Source organism: Meleagris gallopavo, chromosome 33, assembly GCF_905368555.1.
Source record: "Meleagris gallopavo chromosome 33, MGAL_WU_HG_1.1, whole genome shotgun sequence".
Lineage (NCBI taxonomy): Eukaryota > Metazoa > Chordata > Aves > Galliformes > Phasianidae > Meleagris > Meleagris gallopavo.
The window spans coordinates 399,527-421,257 of record NC_139437.1 but is presented as its reverse complement, the minus strand read 5'-3'; the positions used below and the strand labels follow the sequence as shown (position 1 = coordinate 421,257).

Genomic DNA, 21,731 nt, shown 5'->3' with positions numbered 1-21,731 from the left:
CAGTGCAGTGAGCAACAAATCAGCAACACCTGAGATGCTTTCATTGACCCCAGACACTGGCATATGGGATAGTCTGTAAGAAAAAAAGGAGCTGGATACCCCAGCTCATCTTCAATGGCCTTAACAGTTGATTCAACTTCAGGTCTCCATTGACTGCTAGTAAGGCTTGACGTGCTTGATTCAGCTCCACCTACCCAGAGAGCAAGTGGCAGTGGAGTTATTTTTAAGTATCTGACGCAGAAGGGATCTGGCATATAATGCAGTTACAGATGCCCTGCAGAAACATTACAGGCAGGATGTGAACCCTGATGCAGGTGATGAACCTGCCATAAGAGGCTGTAATGAGACATCTGGGCTGAATCCTGGGGATGGGGAAACATGGATACAGAATAAAGATATGGGGTCTGCACTGGCACTTCATGAGCATCTATTCCTAGGAAGATGCGTCCCCACTTTAAACTAACAACTGGGTGCAGGTTGTTGGAGCAAGTCTCATCTTCGTCCCCCGATCTCCACCTCATTACTCGGAAAATGTGATCTGGGTTGTGAATGCAGATGTGAAAAGCACTGAGTATGTTGCACACAGGGTTAGTAGCAACTGGTGAACTAGCCACCAGGATCACCTCAGAAGCCCAAAAGCAAGCAGGGATTTAGAAGTGGCCTCAAACCAGCAATGATACAAGAGACATCATTAAATAACCATCCTTTAATTAGTGTGCAGAGTGCTGAGGAGTGTACATCTGCTTTCAAACCGTACAAAATGGGGACAGGGTAGGACTGGGATCATGAGGAGTCTGAGGGTTGGCACCTCCAGTCCCACAGACTCAGTGTGCAAGAAGGTGACTGTGACACCAGGTCCCTCCAAAGCGGCTCAGATGTGAGGATGGGACTCTGCTGGTGCCCCAAGGGACTTGGGTCTTGCTTTTGCAAGAAAAGGTCTACATGCCACCCTCTGCCCAACAGCAGCTATCAGTCAAAGAGAACAAATTCATATTTCAGCAGCAGCTCAGGTGGCTCTAGATCTGGTGCTGCCACTAGGGATGCACTGTACGGAAACAAAGAGGACCCAAGGCTGGTTTTCTGCTCTCTGCTTCCTCATACAGATCCTGCAAACAATTTGTGTATCCCCCCTTTTCTGCTTCCTACCAGCCTCACAAGCACCATGGCACAGAAAAGAGGGTAAGTCTTTCCAACTTGAGATGCCAGGCTTTTACCTCCAGAGTGGGAGAGGTGAGGTGGCTATTGTGTGGCTCAGCACCTCTCCCCAATCACCTGCAAGAAATGCTCCACCAGCAGCATAATAGGGACCAACACCCCCCCCTCTTCCCTGCTCTGGCTCCCCATGGTCACCCAACTCTTTCCTTGTGCCTCGAGGCCAAATCTTAAGAACACACAACTTGCAGCCAGTGGAATGCTGACTCTGCTTTATGCCCACTGGAAGCAGCCTTCTGTACCAGCAAAATGCCAGCGTGGACCCTGCACAGCAGGGGAAAGGGCGTTGTCGTCATCAACCTGATCATCAGTAGCAGAGTGAAATATGGACGGGACATTTACACTCTAAAAGAAATGTGAGGTGCTCAGGCATTGCTGTTCCCAATCATACTTTACACCAATGCACTTATTCTCCTCAAAAATTGACAGCTCTGTCTCCTCCTGCTGCAGGACTCAGTGTACCCCTGCTATAAGGGGATATCCAGGAACTCCCAGCCCATGTCTTGCACTCAAGGAAAACAGCAATGTGGCTCCAAGCTTAATGCAGACATGCTGATGGAGCCTGTTGCAGGGCAAGGCTGAGTTATGGGAACTTACAGAGATGACTGGGCAGCTCTTCTCGAAACACTGAGGGGAGGAGAAGCATTCCTTAGTATCAGCTAAATACAGGACTTCCTACAGTGCTGTCAGAGCTCTGGATATCATCTCTCAGCTGCACCGCAGCCTTGGTCAAAGCAGCTTGCCTCTGCAAGCCACTATAGCACAAGACTCACAGTACCACAAGCTTCAGCTTGTACCACCAGCAAGTCTGCAGCAAGCAGTGCTGGAGGACAGCACGTTACCTCCCTGCAGGTCAGGGGACAGGAGTCTGCAGCAGCCCCAGCCTGAGGGCTCGGCGACCATCCCTGTGAGATCACTTCGTTGGAAGCAGGAGAGAGCAGTGTATGTCAGGGTTTGGCAGAGAGAAGCCATGCAGCAGAGGCCCCAGTGAGATGGGGGTCAGGAGAAGACCTGCAGCAGCACCCACATTTTGGCCTCCTCTCCAGGTCCCCTACACATGGCTTACTTGTGTAAGTGGGCCAGCCTGGGGCTGCATGCATGCTTGTAGCATGCTCACTTCTTGCTTCAGGCTTCTTGGCCTCAAAACACTCATGCTGCGCACGCTGCTCTGGTTCAGCCATCACGGTGCACGCGCTGGTGCTGCAGCAGGTTGGAGGGGTGAGCAAAGCCCTTGTCGCAGACACTGCACTTGTAGGGGGTCTCGCCTGTGTGCACCTTCTCATGCACTGCCAGGTAGGCCAAGTCCTTGAAGAACTTGTGGCAGAAGCTGCATTTGTAGGGCCGCTCCTGGCTGTGCACACGATGATGCTGCAGCAGCAAGGAGGGGCGGGCAAAGGCTTTCCCACACGCTTCGCATTTGTAGGGTCGCTCCCCAGTGTGTGCCCGCTCATGGATCACGAGGTAGGACGACTGCTTGAAGGCCTTCCCGCAGGTTTTGCAGACAAAGGGCCGCTCCCCTGTGTGCACACGTTCATGAGAGGAAAGTGCATTGGACTGCTTGAAACCTTTTCCACAGAGCGGGCAGACGAAGGGGCGGTCACCCGTGTGCACACGCTCGTGAACCTTGAGGCTGTGGCCATAGGTGAACTTCTTACCGCAGACACCGCAGACGTGGGGCTTGTCGTCGCAGTGCTGCCTCTGGTGCAGGAGGAGAGCATTGGAAGTGGGGAAATCCTTCCCACAATCTGCGCACTTGAAGGGTTTCTCGGTGCAGTGGGTCAGGGTATGACGCTGCAGCTCGTAAGGTGTCTTGAAGCTCTTGTCACAACAGGCGCAATGGAAGGGACGTTCACCCGTATGGATGCGCCGGTGCTCCTGGAGGTTAGAAGAACGTTTGAAACGCTTCCCACAGAGCTCGCATCGGAAGGGACGCTCCTCTGTGTGCACCAAACGGTGGCTCTTGAAGTCCGAGTGTCGCTTGAAAGAAGCCTCGCAGAGATCGCAGCGGAAAGGCCGCTCCTCATTGTGCACAACCTCATGGCTGAAGAGCTCCCAAGCACGTTTGAAGGCTTTCTCGCACACACCACACTGGAAGGGCTTCTCGTCCACAATCACCTCACGGATCTCAAACTCGGCGGCCCCGCTCGCTCCACGCTTCAGGTGTGGGGGCAGCACCACTGCTGCCTCCTCCAGCTCACCCGCCGCGCTGCCCAACACCAGCTTGGCCGTGGAGTAAATGCCATGCTCATCAATCAGTTGCACAAAATCTGGCTTGGGACGAGCATTCCCATGAAGAGGTGGCTCGGGGGAGCAAGACCGAGAAGCTTTTCCCTCCTCTTCCTCCTCTTCAATGCTCTGAGGCAACATGGGACCTTCCTCCAACCCGTTCTCCCCGAGGTTTTTCTTCTGTTGGAAGTCACTGGACTGGCCCCAGATCAAGCGCAGCCTCTTTCCCCTTGAGGGCCCTGGCTCTTCAGCTCTTTCTCCTTCTCCTGGAGATGTTGGAAGCAGGCTTGTTTTGGGCTTCAGGTTCAGCCGGTGCTTCCTGCATGGCTGCAGCTCCTCAGGTTCCTCTCCCACCCTTTGGCCTGGGCTTTCCATGCCCTGTGGGATGAGAGAACCTCGTCCTTGCCAGCACCGTGCTGAACATCGAGGGGAACCAATCCTGTCTTGCTTCAGTGAGTCTTTCTCCATCTGTACTTGGGTTGTATCCTCCTCCAGAGTTTCCTCCTGATCTTCATCTTCAGGTTCATCTTCAGAAATGCAGACCCGCCGCAGAGAAAAGGGAGAATCAGAAGCTGGAGAAGCTGGCTGCTCTTCCATGGCTCCAGATGCTGGATGCCAACCCAGACAGGAATCTCTGCAAAAATAAGGAAAGGGAGATGTAAGCCATCGGGCAGCAGAACTACAAAACAAGGGCTATGAAGACAGTGTGGAGGAAGGCAGGTGAGAGCTAAGCCCACGTGCAAGGAGTACAGAGAGTCTGCAAAACCTGTCAGCAATTTCAGGTTGGCAGGGAGGTGCTAGGGGTGAACAATCAAAAATACTTCTTGGAAACCTTATAACTCATTAGCCTATTATTAGACACTGAATCAATTCACCCACATAGACCACTTGCAACTTTGTCTACTTGATTGGAGCAGTGGTTGAAAGCCTCACTACTATACCTAGAAGCTGGGAGTTGTACCAGCTACCAGGAGCTGCCAGGCAGGGTATGCAAAGCTCTTCAGTCTGTGCTTGGTCTCACTGGGTGTCTGCACAACCCTGCATGCTGTCTGCCACAAGAAGCCACTGTTCTGGATGCATTCAGAGGATGCCAACATGTGCTGGTGCCCTTAGACAAAGTCAACCCCGAGTTTATCAGCTTCTGTGGATTCAACAACAACAGCTTGTCTACTTCCACAAGTTCATCAGCCAGTTTTCAGACTGTTATCTTTCTCTGTACATCTCTTTCTGGTTCATGTTTCTCTGGGCTCCATCCAAACCCTCCACTACCTCCTGTTAAAGAAACTCAGGCAGAATGGGGTTTGTGACATCAGTTTGTGGCTCGTACAGAGAGCTAGTGTCTCCAGTAAGGACAAAGTGACCTTCAGCCTCTGCAACAGCCAATGTGGCTGCCAGATTTGGGGCTCAAAGTTATTGTCTCAAAGGCTCTATCAGGAGGAAAGCCTGGGGATGCAGTCACAGACACGCAGACTGGCTTTGCTGTCCCAACCCAGATGCCACACAGAGATCAGTTTAGACCTGACTGGTAAGTCAGGGAGGAAAACAAGGATGAAACATGATCGATCTCCTTGTACAGCTGTAACAACACATGAAATCACACCCTGCAAGTTCATGATGACCAGCTGTCTAAAGTGAGAAGCAATCTGCAAACAGCCAAATTTGAAAGACCCAGTTTCACCTTTGAAGTCATGAGATATCACGATAAGAGGAAGCAGTGGAGAGGATTTCAGGAGCAATCACAGGGATCGACATCCAGAGACTGTCGGTGGTGTTGAATCTGCAAGAACTGATAAACTCTGGGCACAAAGATGGAACTTCAGGCAGGCCGAGCTGTGAGCAAACACAATGTTATTAATAACAGAGTGGTTCCATTAATAGTAAGAGCTTAAATGAATAAAAAGTGTTCCAGGGAACAGTACTTATTGTTTGCTCCTCCCACCCCTGCTGGAGCTCAAGTTACAAGAAAAAAACAAAATAAAACAATTCACAACAGAACTGAGTTTCAGTGCAAGATTTGGCTTCACTGCCACAGAGAAAGAATGATCAGCGTGAAGCTTTCTCCCTCATACACATCTGCAAACCAGAGTGCATAAAAAGGGGAACTCAGGAAGAAGTGAGGGATAAATGAGACAGGAAATCCTAAAAGTGAAGGAAATCCGGGTTAGTTTATGAAGGTAGCAAGTTGAAAGGAGGAGAGAAGGTAATCATTAATTATATGATGAAGAGAAAATAGGGACAGGGATGGGAGAAAAAGGTATTTGTTAAAGATACTATGAACAGAAAAGGGTAAAGGAGATGTGAGTTTGAGTAAATCAGATTAGGAGCAAAGGAAACCAGTGAAGGATAAAATGAGAAGAAATCTGAATCTAGCCAAAGCCACCTGCTGAGATAGCATCTTCCCATCGGATAACACCTCCAAGGTGTTTTAAATTTCTTCCTCAAAAAAGAAGGGACTTGAAATGTGACATTAATGGGGAGTGGAGCTAAGTGAAGTGCTGATTTATTCCAGGCTACCATGAATGCACTGCCACTGCAAGGCTTCAAACACACAATTCTGGGACTGTTCACTCTTGGTGATACACATGGATGTTCATGGTGGGAAATTTATGGGGCCACATCAAGCAAGTGGTCACACACTTCTGTTTTGGTCATGTAGGCATTTAAAGTGGCTGTGGTTTTATTGAAGGGGTAAAACAGAAAGCACCAAGTGAAAAATAGCAAGGGTTTGTTGAAGCAGAACTACTAAAGCAGAGAACCTCTAGGAGGAGTCAGGTGAGCACAGGTGAGGAAAAGCATCAAAATGCATCCGAAGTCAAAGGTGGATGCAGGTGAGATGGATGTAGAGGTTGAACCTTCCCACCAATATTCCATTACGTGCTCTTGCCAGATGGCAGCAGAATGGCATAAGACAAAAAACTGCATAAAAAGCAAAAATGCATCACTGAATTCTTCCATGTGGAAAAAAATGCACCCACTGACATTCATCAAATCTTGTTGAACATTTATGGAAACCAAATAGTGGATGTGAGGGCAGCAAGTCAGTGGGTGGTAATTTTCAGCAATGACAACAGCTACGGTGGGTCATCTCCACTAGTACAGGTTTTAACAAGTATGGCATGCAGGCTCTTATTCATTGCTGGTCAAAATGCATCACTAACGGTGGTGACTGTGTTGAAAAATATCGTTCAGTATCTGAGAATTTGCTTTATCAGGTAGTTACTGTGCTCACTGTATCTGCCACAGTTTCCATGGACATAAACAGGAGGCATTGCTTTTGGAGCAACCTACATATAAGCATCCCTAGACAATTCCCCTTCACTCAGTGTGGCCCAGGCAAGCCAGAAAGTTGGGCGCCCATGGGTAATCTGAAGCTGAGAAGGAATGACCACAGCCTATAGATATAATCAGGATATATATCAGAGAAAGAATATGTAATAGAGAAAGAAAAGAATAATTTAAGTTAAAGGACGTTGCTAGGACACATGTCTGAAATGGAGAATAATTTATGCTAAAGGACAGTGTTGGAGTAAGTGCAAAGCAACACAAAGCAGTGATGGACAAAATATTTAAGATGAATTAGCTCCAACTCCAACTTGGAAGAAACAGCTGTTTTTGTTGTTGTTTTCTGTTTTCATTTTCCTCCTAGTGCAAATGGATCATTTCAGCCCAAACTCTCCAGTATGTTCCTGTTTCCTTCAATACCAACAGAGACCTTTCATCACAGTACTCCTAAAGGAACACCATAACCCAGCATGTCCCAGTTCCACCCCGGCATCAACACAGTCTCTCCCTGACCCACTCTTCTCCTCCTTGTTTTACAGCCAATACATCAATCAATACACCCAATCAATCCCAGTATCACTCAGACCCACCCATCTCACTGCACTTCCCCATCTCATTACAATCAGTCTTTTCCTATATGTCTGAGTCCAGCCCCTGCACAAGAAAGATGTGGAACTCTTGGAACAGGTCCAGAGGAGGACCACTAAGATGATCAGAGGGCTGGAGCACCTCTCCTATGAAAAAAGGTTGAGGAAACTGGGCTGGTTTAGTTTAGAGAAGGCTCTGGGTAAACCTCATTGTGGCCTTCCAATATTTGAAAGGAGCATATAAACAGGAGGGGGTATGACTGTTTATGAGGATGGATAGCGATAGGACAAGGGGGAATGGTTATCAACTAAGACAGGGGAGGTTTAGGTTAGATATTAGGAGGAAGTTTCTCACCCAGAGGGTGGTAAAGCACTGGAACAGGTTGCTCAAGGAGGTTGTGGATGCCTCATCCCTGAAGGCATTCAGGGCCAGGCTGGATGTGGCTCTGGGCAGCCTGGTCCGGTGGTTGGTGACCCTGCACATAGTAGGGGGGTTGAAACTAGATGATCATTGTGGTCCTTTTCAACCCAGGCCATTCTATGATTCTATGATGGTTCTTGCTACAAAAAGCAACCTGTCCCAGTATGCCCCAGTGCCACTCAGTACCAAAATGGGCCCTCATCTTATTCCCATCCTCATTACAACTAGATCCTCCCAGTTCTTTCCAATCTCTCCTTCGTATTCCTGTGGAAAATCTCCGTAAGTATTTAAATGTTCCAACCCTTGGTGTAATGCTTAGCAAGGAAGAAGGAACGGAAATGGTGTGCTTAGTTTGCAGTTTATAAAGGTCTGCAGAAAACCTCCAGAACTGTTTCAATGTCTCAACTACTGACACACTGCTTAGCTGCAAAGAAGGAACAGAAATTGTTTGCTGAATTCGCAGCCTGAATTAGTGAACCAAAAATGCTTGTCAAAGAGAGAGCAGAATAAATCAGAGGATGGACAGCCCTACCCGCACGTTTAGGCAAGTTCCCTTGTTGCAAGAGATGCCAAACTGACCAACGTGACAAGGGACATAGTTTCTCTGCCTTCATATCCAATGAGAGGGAAGGATACTACCCTTCCCCCTCCCACACATTTGCAAATGCTGAATCCCACCTACTCCCATCTTACATACCAATTATGGATACTATATGAAATATCCCCTTTTGGCAACAAACAGAAAGGATTACAACTCAGTGGTCAAGTATGCATCCGCCACCCGAATATTACTGGAACCAAAGGTGGTGATCCAAATCTTCCTTCCCTGTCTATCTAGTCCTTCTTTTCCTCTGCTCTTCACTCTCTCTTTTTCATCTTGCATTAGAATGTAATGCAAGACATATCATCACAGCTTATCACTGATGAGCTATAGATACATGAATATATACACACTCTGTATTGTGTGTCTTGTGCTAAGTATAGCAGGGCGATATAAATAAACATTTAATCTATTATTTAGTGTCACTTCATCTTAATTTAGCCTGAGGGAAGGGAAAAGGGGAAGCCATAGTTTGTGCAGCACTGGGAGCAGCATTAGTGGCAGCCCAAAAGGAAAAATGTGGTACAACAAGCAGAGGCACTGATGTTTTAAACAGATCACGTTGGCATCAGGTCTTTCAGTTCAAACATCTGATCCCACAAAATTAATAATGTGCCAATAAAGTGGAGGAAGTAGCAGCAGTACTGTGGCTACCTACTTTCTAACTTAGCAGAATTTAAAGAAACAGAATAATGATATTCTGAAGAGAAAAGTGACTTTTGTCTTCAGCTGTCCGAACAGCTAAGCAAATTGAGAAAATATGTAAGGGTCGGCCTGTGCCACCTGGAAGATCTTTTGATTTACTAGAAGCAATCCTAAAGAGGACTGACTGCTCTCTCTAAAGGAGTTGCACAAAAACAGTTAGAAAATCATATGCCTATCTAACAGGAATAAAAATATGTTGTTAATTGAAGAACACTCTAAATGCCACATAACCTCATGTTTGTGGGGAATCTGGTGCTAAATCACTGGCAGATGTCCTGATTATGGATGAGGGTTTCATATGCAGTAAAGCAGCTCCCTCACTGTGAGCTATTGAGACTCAGCACCCCCTACATACACACTGCAGGTACTCCAACAGCCCCAGCATAGGCTGAAATGGTGAAGAGAGAATTCTGCTAAAGCAGGTATCGGTGAAGGGAAAACTCTACAGTTTACATGATAAATTGGTTATATTGGACTATGTAAATGATCTGGGAGATTTTTATGCACGCTCACAGAAGGGGAAGTAGTCTTTGGCTTGCTTAAGGGACTAAATATCATAAAACCAGCAGGCGAGGACTATTCTCAAGCCTAACTACTGCTGATTAGCTGAAGTGATAATAGCTCACGTTCCTCGCACAAGGAAGTGCAAAACCAAGCAATACAAGAAGGAATTAAATCAGTATTTAAAACCCCATATTACCCCCAATCAAACGGAGTGGTAGAAATAGAGAATGGTTTATTTCACAAAATGAGTTTAGCTTCACCTACAGAAAATGTCTGACACTGCAGTTATACAAAACTGTGCTGGTCAAATTACCATCTCCTTTTGCTATGTTTGTGATTTTTAACTAAATCTTGCAGTCCACTTACCTGAACAGTAGTGGTACTAAACATAAAATTAAGGTATAATGAATTTATCCTTCTTTTTAATGGGATAATCAGTTTGGAATTTTTCACCAAAGTGATTCTTTGTTTTCTTTTACAGCACCCTGCAGCATGACAAATAGAAAAGCCATGCTCATGCTGCCATTCCAGTCACTGAAGTATTGACCAAAAGCCTGAGTTCTGTAGTTTGGTGTGCAAGGAACTGACATGCACACAAGCACAAGACAATTATTTCATTTCTGCAGAGAGGAATGCTAAGTAGTTCATCTACAAAGCTAGCGTGTCTTTGCTGTAGCACCGATTTCTTTTGTGGACCAGGGACACAGAGTCACTTCAACTGACTCTACTGATAGCATTTACCTGCTAATTTTCATTTCAATTTCTAGTGGTAGTGCTTTCTGCTATCGATTCCATTTAGAATCATAAAAGTTGGAAAAGTGCTCTAAGATATCTACTCCAGCTGTCAATCCAACACCACCATGCCCACTAACCCCTGTCCCTGAGTACCATATCTATCTTACTAACACAAGCCATTCTATGATTTTATCACTCTGTGATTCTATGATCTTCTAAAGGTACTTTTAAACCAAGCCATTCTGGGATTCAGTGATTCCATAATGCAATTATACACATACTACTAACTTTAAGTGGCCTTGCAGGGTAAAGCAAGCAAATTTTACAGGTTTGCAGGTTTACAGGTCTGGATTGCATGCATTTCTTCCTAGCTGGGATCTAAACATCACAGATGGTCCACTGTGGAAAAGAGAAGTGACACTGCCAGCAAACATGTGCACGACATTCATTCAGTCCAAACAAAAGTCATCTCTGATGACCAAAGAGCATGCAGTACGGAAGCCCATCACTGACACACAGATCTATCTCACTGAATTGCAAGCACCAAGCTGATGTGCCCAAATCAGAAGCATGATGGTCCCCTTCAGCTAATGAAGAGAGACAGGCAGTCACACAGGGCAAGTCAGCTTTTGGCTGAATTGCTTCAGAAGTTTATCTCTCTCTACTGGCTGTAAATTAAGCTATTGTCTGCCTGCCACATGTTAAGTTTCGAGGTATATTCTCTCTGGGATGGAGGGCATATTTGGAGGACATAAGTGGGTACTTGAAGTCAGCTCTGTAACATCTCAAATCACCTTCTCTGCCGAAGAGATCACACAGTTCCTGGGCCACTTCATCCTCTTCCGATGATATTAACTCTAATCTATAAAGCTTTCTTGTTCTGGTGGTAGGGATATGTTATATATTGAGGTTCTCTTGTGTAGCCAGCACCCTCCTCCAGAAGAGATTTAGCTGTTGTCATGAATTCCTCATGCAACCTTCCCTCTGAGCCTCTTGGCCTCTCTGCAACATTCCCTCCAAGCCTTAAACCATTTCTATGCTGTTTCTCATCTTAATCCCCTCAAAATGTATTTGTAGATAAATGAAATTTCTGTCCTGCTCCTGTGAGTCTGTCTGATGCTCTGTGTCATGGTCATATCACCACGAGCTTCACCTTGTTTCTGCTGTAACGATGAAAAGCCAGTCCCCAAACAGTGGTCACCCCACCAGCCAACCACCCCCTCAGTATAATTGTTCAGTGTGACACCGTATGATGTGAGATACCCCTTTGTCCAATTTGGATCAGTTGTCTTGGTTCTGTCCTGTCCTCTCTCCTTATGCACCCCCAGCCTCTTGTCAAGGAGGTAAAGTACCTGGCATTGTATAAGCACAGTTCAATGACACCTAAAACACTGGTGTGTGACCAACATTATTCTCATCCAAAATCCACAGCACAGCACAGTGTAGCCACTATGAAGAAAGTTAACTCTATCCTAACTGACATTAATACAGGTTGTCATCTTGCCTGCCCACAATAACAGCTTGACGTGGCTGACCAAGTAGGAGACAGTGTCAATATTGAGATGAAGACTCTAGCACCCTGCTTTGATGGGATAAAGCACTCATGCTGTGTTAATGGGTACAAAGCACGCTGCAACAAATCACAATAAAAATAATAATAATCTGTGTTAGACCCTAAGTCTTGATTGGAAATCCTCAGTATGGGAAATGATGGGTGAAATAAAATTTTTTCTCTCCTCCAACACAGTTCCAGTTGTCCCCCTCCTGCCTTCCACAAATGCTTGTTGTTGCCTCAACCCCAGAAACTGCTCTGCTTTCCCTTTCTGGTAGGAGGGCTGACACACCAGATAAGCTGTGCTGTCATTCAGTGACACTTAGATAGGCTAAAGAGTTGGACAGACAAGAACATTATGAGGTTTGACAAGGACAAGTGCAGAATCCTACACCTGGGCAGGAATAATGGCATACAGGCAGAGGTTAGGAGCTTACCAGCTGGAAAGGAGCTCAGCAGAGTAAGACCTGGGTGTCCTGGTGGCCATGAGCCAGCAGGGTACTCTTGCAGCCAAGAAGGCCGATGGCATCCTGGGCTGCATCAGAAGTGTTTAGCTAAAAGGGCAAGGGAGGTTCTCCTTCCCCTCTACTCTGCCCTGAATTACTGCAGAGTCCAGCAGAGATGACTGGGGCCTGGAGGACCTCACAGGGACATGACAAGGGTCAACAGGCACAGACAGAATCCAGGAAGCTCCATATGAACACGAAGAAAAGATTCTTTACTTTGATGGTGAAAGAGCACTGGAACAAGTTCAACAGAGAGGTGGTGGAGTCTCCTTCTCGGGTGATATTCAAAATCTACATTACACTTTCATGTTCAGTATACCTTGTGGAAGCTGCACACTGTGGACTAGGTAATTGTTAGGGTCCCTCACAATCCCTGTGATGCTCAGTGATGCTGTGGAACCCTCTTGCTTGCCTACCTAGCATCTCCAAGAACAGGAAAATTAATTTCTGCATTCACCACCAGGAAAAAGGTGGTGGTGAGGTGGTGAGGAGGTGGTGAGGAGGTGGTGGTTGTGGTGGTGGTGGTGAGGTGGTGAGGAGGTGGTGGTTCTGTGGTGCTGAGGGACCAAATTCCTTTTTCTAGCTACACCTAGGAACTAGTACACTATTCCGGCCACAAAATCCCTGTGTGCCCCCATTCCCCCACTGACGGTCCAGAAGCAGCTAAGCTGAGAGGACTTGTTTGCTCATCAGATTCCCGAAAAAGTCCAATTACACAATCCTACAGCCTACATCACGTAGACTACTGCTAATGGCACAAGATTCCTGGCAGAGGTTTGGCTTCGCCTAGTTGCTGAGCCAGGGGAAATGAAGGGAGGTTCTGAGGTGGAGGGGAGGAGCCAGGGCTGTGGGGAATTCTCAAATACCCCGTTACTTGGGTGCATGTCCTGCTTCCTCACTGCAATGCTCTCTATGACCAACATGAGGTTCATCCTCCTGCCATGTCTTTGGGGTAAGTGGAGTTCTTTTCTCTTTGCTTTTTGGACTGGCATACCTTTGCCAGTGGTCCTCCTCTTCCATTATTGCTTTGTTTCTGTAGCACAAAGCAAATGTGACGTTGCCAGGAAGTGAAATGCAGCCGGTGGTGTCTGCAGTGAGCTGAAACCTCCTTCTCTCGGCTAGATGCCTGCAATTAGTCATCCATCTCTGACAGCTCAGTGTGGATGCTCAGATCCCCTCTCTGGAATCTCAGACAATCCACAGCTGGACAGTTGGGTGCTGCCCCTACCAGACACCTCAAGTGCCTCATTCAGCACCTGAGTCCCAACCCTTATGAGAAAACTGCCTCAGCTGGATTCCCTGCCCTTGTTTCTGTTACGTAGATTCACAGCATCTGTAGGTTTCCACGTGTCAGGGATGGGAACAGAACTGGAAATCTTAATAATATCTGAAAGAAAGCCAAGTGGAAAAATGGACTATAATGCTCATGCCACTTGTGGTATCAGCAGTGCTGTCCTTGCCTGAGGCTTTTAATCATTGCTTGGGACCTTGCCAGACTGCCACATTTAGGAGCAGAAACTGCTGTTTGCACTGAGCCCTTCTTTGCTGCTGACCTCCCACAATGCATACAAAATCTCTTTCTCCTGACTTCCCAGGACAAATAGATCCTGGCAAGCTCTGCTTTCCCTTCCAGGGTTTCCTTCAGCATCTATCCAATCCCCAGATGAAGCAGTAACCACTTTGCACAGGCTTCCATCTCAAAAGCACTTCTTTGCAGAACCCCATAATCAGAGCTGTCCATGTTGCAATTCACCAAATCTTGGATGGGAGGGGTATGCATCGTTCCACTGATTACTGCAGAAGCCGAGGTAATTTAATCAGCCTGGACAACAACCGCTGTCGTGAGTATTGATGAGAGGAGGAGGGAAATCCCAGCTGTGCTGTTATATTTCCTAATTACTTCTCCAAATAATTATATTTTTCCCAGTACACACACACAGCTATATATATGTGTATGTGTGTATACTCACTTTTTCTTCCTTTATGTGATCTCTTGATCCCATAAGTTGCATGCACTGAGAAAGCGAAAACCCACTGGCAGCAGGGCTTGGGAGGCTGACAACGATGAGCTGTAGCAGTGCTCTCAGTGTGTCATCTCTTGTCTGATGTCTTGCTTTCCTGAATCCCCATACTTAGTGAACCAATTAGACTCACAGTAACATCCTGTATTTCTTCTATTCCAGCTTCCCTTGCAAGAGTTCTGCTGGTAGGTCAGCATTTGTATCAGTCAGTGGAACTGTGAGTGAGCATTCACTTCTGTCATAAAATGTCAAAAACCACAAAACCATGCTGTGCATAATCAAAAGATTCAAGCGTGGTACTCAGAACCAAGACACCTTGGTCCAAATCCTGTTACAGTGGCCAAGGATTTTCATAGAATCGTTGAGGTTGTACAGACTTCTAAGATCATCTAGTACAACCATCAACCCATCACCAACATATCCACTATGCATGTCCTTAAGTGCCATCTGTACCCTTTTCTTGAACATCAGGGACAGTGATTCCACGCCTCTCTGTGCAGCCTGTTCCAATGCCTAACCAGTCTTTCTGAGAATAAATTTTTCCTAATTTCCAACCTGAAGCTCCTTTGGCACAATTCAAGGCTATTACTTCTTGCCCTATCAGTACTTCCTGTGACTGATGCTCAGACTTGATGTCATTTGCAACTAGTGCATTTCACTCAATTGTGTGCACCAAAAGAGTTGAATTTTTTTTTATATATACATGAAGTTAGTGTAAGTAAGCATCTATTTTTGGAATGTAGAGAGTGCATCTTTTCACAGGACAAGGGGAAATGGCCTTAAGTTACGCCAGGGTAAGTTTAGGTTGGATATCAGGAAAAACTTGTTTACAGAAAGGGTTGTTAAGCACTGCAATGGGCTGCCCAGGGAGGTGGTTGAGTCACCATCCCTGGATGTGTTTAAAAATCGTTTGGATGTGGTGCTCAGGGACATGACTTAGCAGAGGGTTGTTAGAGTTGGGGTACTTTGGTCAGGTTGTGGTTGGACTGGATGACCTTTAAGGTCTTTTCCGAGCTGAATGATTCTGTGATTCAAACAGCGATGAGTAAAAACTCATATATGTCCACGCAACCTCTGCATCTTGTGCGAAGTATCACACTGGGACACAAATAAACATTTAACTGACTGCTTGCTGTCATTTCACCTCCATTTAGCCAGGAGTGACTTTGAAACCTCACGCACCCCGATCTGACGGAGCTGTGACAACCCCCAGCACCAACACGGGTCCTCCTCCCATCGTTACCCCCACCCCCATCTCATTACAATCATACCGTCCCTGTATGTCCCACTCCCCCCCAGTATCACCACGGGCCCTCGGCTCACCGCCATCCCGTTACAGCCAGACCGTCCCCGTACGCCCCAACCCCGCAGCACCAACATGGACCCTCATCTCACCCCCTCCCCGTTACAACCAGACCCGCCCAGTTTCTACCTCACATCAACGCTGCCCCTCTCACCTCGCTGCTCCCACCCCGACTTTACAACCCGACCCTCCCAGTATAAATTTTATAGTTTAAAGCCGTTCCCTCAGGACTCACCCGGGGCCACCCCAGCCGGGCCCCACCGCCGCCCCCCCCTCACATCCGGCCGGCGCCGCTGCACGGCGCCTTCTCCCCCGTGCCAACTTCCGGCCGCGCTGCGCCGAGCGTGACGCCACTTCCGGTACCCGAGAGCGTAACGTAGCGTGAGCAGATATGGGTAGGGCGCACGCGCACGACTTGTGTGGTACGCGGGGCGGCGCATGCGCAAATAGCGCGCTGATGGGGCGGGAAAAAATTCGGAAACCTGAGCGGCTCCTATGTCTCTGCTTGCAGTCCTTTCGCTGACTTTTTTTTTCCCTTCTTTGGCCACGTTGTTCTTATATCATTCCTGATCCAACTTTGCTTTGCGTGGCTGAGTGTGTGGTTTTGTGATTTGGGCTGCACTGAGACCGTGTGGGGCCTGCATGGCCCCCAGAGGAAGAGTAAGGCACCACAAAAGGGATTTCTTCCCATCCCTACGTGGTACTGAGTCGGCAGGCTGAATGCAGGATCTGGAGGCAGTTAGAAAGCCACCAGGAACCATGCTGGAAGTTGTAGGCTGCCATGAGGTCTCTGTTAGTCTCCCCTTCTTTAAGTCAAGCAAACCAAGAGACCTCAATGGCTCCTTGTAGTTCTCCAGACCTTTCCCCAGCTTCATAGCCCACCTTTGGGCACTCTTTAGCAGTTTTATATCCTTATATGGTGGAAACCAATGCAGCGCAAACAGTGCTTGAGGTGAGGCTGCACCTCCAGGGTTGGGGCATCCACAGCTTCTCTGGGCAGCCTGATCCTGTGCCTCGTAAATAAAGAATTTCTCCTAATATCTAAGCAAAATCTCCCTTCCGTTCCTCTTTGCCCTAGACAAAAGGTTCCTTTCAGTCTTAAACCTTCTGTAATTCTGTGATCCCAGACACTACAGCAAAAAGTGCGGTGGGAGCTTATGGAGTCTCCTTTTTCTGAGTAAATTAGCCTTGAAGAGCCATAGCATTTGTCCAGCCCTCCCCTCCCCACCTTTCCCCTCCCCTCCCCCAAGAAGTTCACAACAAGGCTGCATTGCTTCCCATTGGCACCAGCCCAGAATTCCCCTACCTCCATTCTGCTTTCCTTGTGCTCACTGCAGCTTTTATGGACTCTTTTCATCTGCCAGCACTCCATGTGCACCTTTTTTTTTTTTTTTTCTCTCAAATTAATGCCCATACTTCAGGGACCTCCTCAAGAGAAAGGCCTGGTGGCTACCATACAGACATGGGATTGAGGATGGTCACACCTGTCTTGTTGGCGATCTCAATTCCCATGCTCCGGGATTAGGGTGTGCTAAGGAGGATCTGCTCAAGGTCACTGCACTTCTCTATGAGGACAGGATGCTGAAAGATGGAGTGGAAGGAGAGCTTGGAGACACTGGAAAGCCAGAGAGAGAAGTGTAATAGGACCTGGGGGTCTTGTTCATCTAGAGTGGGAGTCTCTGGTCATTTGTGAAGAGAGCAGCTTGGAGCCAAGCCCCACTGAAGCAAGCTGTCACATCAGTCTTCCAAACTAGATGGGACAAGCTGGGATGGGCAGCAGAAGGAGGTTGGCTGATTTCTCACTGGAGCAGTGAGAGAAGTTGATGAGACAATCCAGCCCTCTATTAACCGTAGATACCCCAAGGAGCTTGGACCAGAGGGGGATTCTCTAAATCCCACATCACGTCCCATAGGATGTGCTGGTGGCTTGGAAATCCCAGGGCATCTCAGTGCACTATGGCTGGAGTTTCCTGGGTTGCCCTGCTCTGCACTGAGCATCCAGTCACACCCAGGGCAGGGAGGCAGGGTGAAGCAGGAGGTGTTGCCCAAGCTGTGAAATGCACCCTGCACTGCTTCTGGTGGGGACAGAGTTAATTGCCTTCCTAGCAGCTGCTGTCATGCTCGTGTTTGGATTTATGATGAAAACAATGAAATGAAAGAACACAGATGTCATTGTTGCAGAGCGGTGCTTGCACAGAGCCAAGGACTCTTCAACCTCTGACACTGCAGGAACTGGGTGGGACAGATGACTCCAAGTGGTTCACAGAGATATTCCATGCTGTATGATGAGCTCAGCAATAAAGGATGCAGGAGGAAGGGAGGAACATTTAAAATTGCGGTGTTTGTCTTCCCCATTAACCATTATGCAGGATGGAGTCCTGGAAATAACTGAAAATCTGCCTGCTGATGAGAAGGAATGAACTAATTCCATATTGTGCTTTGCTTGCACATGCAGCTTTGGCTTTACCTGCTAACCTCTATCTCAACTGACAAGTTTTCTTGTCCATTCCTATTCATTTCTCTTCCCCATCCTTGCTAGATAAGGCGTTAGGGCAACAGACCTGTACAGGTGCTATGGTGAAAAAGCAGGAGAACAAAGCAGCTGCAGCCACCCAAGGCAGAGGGGCTGGATTTCCAAGTCCAGTTTCTGACTACTTTCCCTGCAAGAAGTGAATGAGGAAACCAGTCCTGGTGTTTGCTTTCAAACAAAGAGTCACTGTTTGCACAGCTCTGATGAAGCTGCTCAGGTTACCATCAGCTGTCCTTGCAAATCTCCATCTATCACTGCCTCAATGTAATCTTTTTTTTTTCTTTTTAAATATATATATATTTACAAATATCCACTTATACTCCATTTCTTTTTTTTTTTTTTTTTCCCTCTCGAATATTTTCCTTTTTCCTTCTCTATTCCCTTAAAAATTTAGGTGTCAATTTAGCTATTGCTGGGAGAACTCTGTTTCCCATAGTTTTCCACTGAAGAGGCACAAACACACTTTCAGTGGAAACCTTCCCCTTGGCTATCAGACAATGCAAAAGGAAGGGAAGGGATGGAGCCTGGCTGCCTTGGCCTCTTCTTTAGCACCTTTGCTTGTGGAAGGGGTTGAAATGCATTTTCTGCATATTTGGGATGACTTCTTTTGATATTGAGGATAGAAAACCCACATTCCCTGCGAAGAACATCAGGGTGAAGTGGGAGAAAAATGTAACAGAAGTTAGCAAAGAGTAAGAAAACTTATATATAAAAAAATGTATGTATGTATATATATGAATGTATGCATGTGTATATATATATGTATAATATATGTGTACATGCATCCATAAAAATCAAAGCAAAATTAAGTATAATTACTCACGACTGCTCTGCGTGCATGGGAGCATCTCAGCCATTTCACAAGCCCACTGCCCAGCTCAGTGCTTGCAGCACGCAGCTGGAAACCCCAGGGTATTTTCTGTTGTGTGTAGGATGGGATGAAGCTATGCCAAAAAAACAAAAGTAGAAAATGGTTTCCATTCTTGGACCAATCACTGCAGAGACTGCTGGAGTCGCAGCCCACTAGCTCTCACTAACAGCATTGTGTTCCCTAGTAGATGAGTTTTCCTCTCACTATGTAAAACGGCTTTCAGTGCTGGAGCCAAAATACATCAAGATAGCAAGGGATAATACTTCATAACAGCACTGCTGTTGCATTTGCTGGGGAGGAACTCCTGAGGCTTTGAGGAAAGGATGAATCCAAGACATTTCAGAGGGGTCAAAGAGCAGAAAATCAGTGCAAGAATTGCGCAGTTGTGCAGGTTGAGGTGTTGCACGGGGGATGTGTGCTTTGCCAACCTTTTGGCTTGCCTGGGCCACGTTGAGTGAAGAGGAATTGTACTGGGCCTCATAAACAAAGGTTGCTCTCAAAGTAATGCTTCCTATATATTTCCATGGAAATGACAACTGATGCAAAGTGTGCATAATAACGCTGTTTGGTAGGGCAAGTTGTCAGCTGAAAGTCACTATTTTTCAAGATAGCCACCGCCATTAGCTATATATTTTCAGTAATGACCAGCAAGAGCCTGCATGCCATGCTCATAAAAATCTGCACAAGTGGATGTGACCGCTGCCATTGCCATCACTGCTGAAAGACACCACCACCACCTCTCTGTGCTCACATCCACCAATTGGTCTCCACAAACGATCAGGAAGTGCTGACGAGTAATGAATGTCAATGAGTGCCTATTTTTTTTTTTTTTTTTGGTACGTGGAGGAATTAAATTTAACCCCTTTGCATGTCAGACGCCATTCTGTTGGACTCCCCTTCTGCTGCCATCTGCCACACAGCAACAACATTTAGCAGGATATTGGTGGGAAAGTTCAACCTCTTCTGCCATCCCACCAACATCTGCTTTTGACATGAGGGGGCCAGCACACTAAAACAGGAGGCATTACTTTTGGAGAAGCTCTCATGAAATATAGATTGTAGTTAAAATATATAAGTAACAAAACTTATTTTAATTTCTGATTTTTTTCATTAAAACAGTAAAAAAGAATCAAGACATGAAACCAGTGGGATATTGGACCTTGTATTTGTGACACAATCAGTCTGATTCAACAGAAGCAGTATCCATTCTCAATGAATTCTCGTGGTGCTCATCAGAGATTTTTGGTGAAATGTTACTCTTGCTGTCCTTCATCCTTGACAGTAGTTTCTCACAAATGTGCATACTGCCAAAAGTGGTGGCATGAATAAGGCATTGCAGTGAATCAGGGGATATTTCTCTCTTATGACAACCTGGTAAGAAGATGTGATCATATTTTTGAGTTGAATGCTGATTTCAGCTCTGCGCAATCCATGAGGAAATGCTCCTGTGGTGTATTTATATCAACTGAAAATGGAGTTGCAAATGTCCCAAATATTGATGATTTTTTTTGGGGCGATCTTGAAACCTGTTCTCAAATTCTTTTGCCAGAACCTCCCTGCTCCCTGGTTTCAACCTTGACAGCCTTAATAGCGCAGAACTGTTAGGTTGGTGCTGAGTGATGGGTGCCCGGGGTGGGAAAGATCCACTGCCATGATGGTGTGGGGCTGGGGGTGGCCCCATAGTGAGTTGTGCTGGGCTGCAGGTTGTACCTGCCTGGCTGTGCCTTGAGAAGGTTGGTTGTGCATTAATACACAGCAGGGCAGCATGGCCACAAAATGTGTTTTCTTTGGAATTCTGTGCAGTGTTGTATCCCTCATCTCAGCTGTGAGTCTGCTGCATGGCTTGGATAATTTAGGCAAAAAAAATAAAAAAGAATTTGGGGCAAAAGCAAGAAAATGAGTTACAAGAATCAGAATGGAGGGATTTAGAAGCAAACGCTGCTCTTTATACTCCTTTCCTGGGAAGGTCTCTGGTCCTGGATTGAGTCTGACCCCTTTTTCTCTTCCACAAAGAACCCCAAACCCTTGGCCAGGGGTTGTGGGGCTGGTGCCACAGTTCCCAAATCTCTGAGCTATGGCAAGACAGCAGGACACATCCCGTGCATCCCATGCCCTTTGTTGGGCTGATGGTGCCATCCTGTGGCTACAGCTTCTTTCAACAACCCGTTTGACTCCAGACGTATCTGAAATAGGGTTCTGATTCCTGACAGGTTTGTCTTGAACGCAAACCACTCAAGGTTTGGAGAAGGAACATCTGGCAAACCGACTGGGACAATTCAGCTGCTTAATGCATTACTTTTCTGCAGTAGCAGCTGTTGCAGGAAGACATGAGCAGTGGATCTCCATTTTAGATGCATCTCCATTAGAAATGGCGTTTCAGCAGAGGCTCCTTATGCCCTGAGAAACTGGAAGCTTGCTGCAATGCCCTGTTTCCTTATTTTCAGGTGAAGGCAAAGGCACTGCTAAACAAGGGACAGAGCAGATTGCAAAAAGTTTCTTTTTGTAAGTTTTGAAAGCAGATTGAGCTGCCTCATGCGTCTAAAACATAGCCAGCAGCATGTACGTGGGGAAGAAAGGCTGCATTTGGTTCGTAGTCACCCACGTGCCAATGTGTCAAGATTTAGGATAAACCAATAACATGCATAATCACCAAACTCATGTATGTCTTTGCAAAT

At 46.7% G+C, this 21,731-nt stretch overlaps 1 protein-coding gene across 8 annotated transcripts; it reads right to left on the bottom strand.

Moving 5' to 3' along the window:
- Positions 1–691: 691 nt before the first annotated feature.
- Positions 692–16,013, bottom strand: LOC104909717 (uncharacterized). 8 transcript variants are annotated; one of them, XM_085214745.1, is made up of 4 exons: positions 15,891–16,012; positions 14,302–14,567; positions 5,117–5,268; positions 692–4,072 (listed from the first exon to the last, which is right to left on the bottom strand). In XM_085214745.1, the coding sequence occupies exon 4, from the start codon at positions 4,033–4,035 to the stop codon at positions 2,386–2,388; it is 1,650 nt and encodes a 549-aa protein (XP_085070871.1). In that variant the 5' UTR covers positions 4,036–4,072; positions 5,117–5,268; positions 14,302–14,567; positions 15,891–16,012; the 3' UTR covers positions 692–2,385. The 8 variants fall into 8 exon arrangements, with proteins under 8 accessions (XP_085070871.1, XP_085070873.1, XP_010705469.1 ...); XM_085214747.1 differs by having other exon boundaries at positions 14,302–14,531; positions 15,891–16,009; XM_010707167.4 differs by having other exon boundaries at positions 14,302–14,587; positions 15,891–15,994.
- Between the last annotated feature and the right edge of the window lie 5,718 nt (positions 16,014–21,731).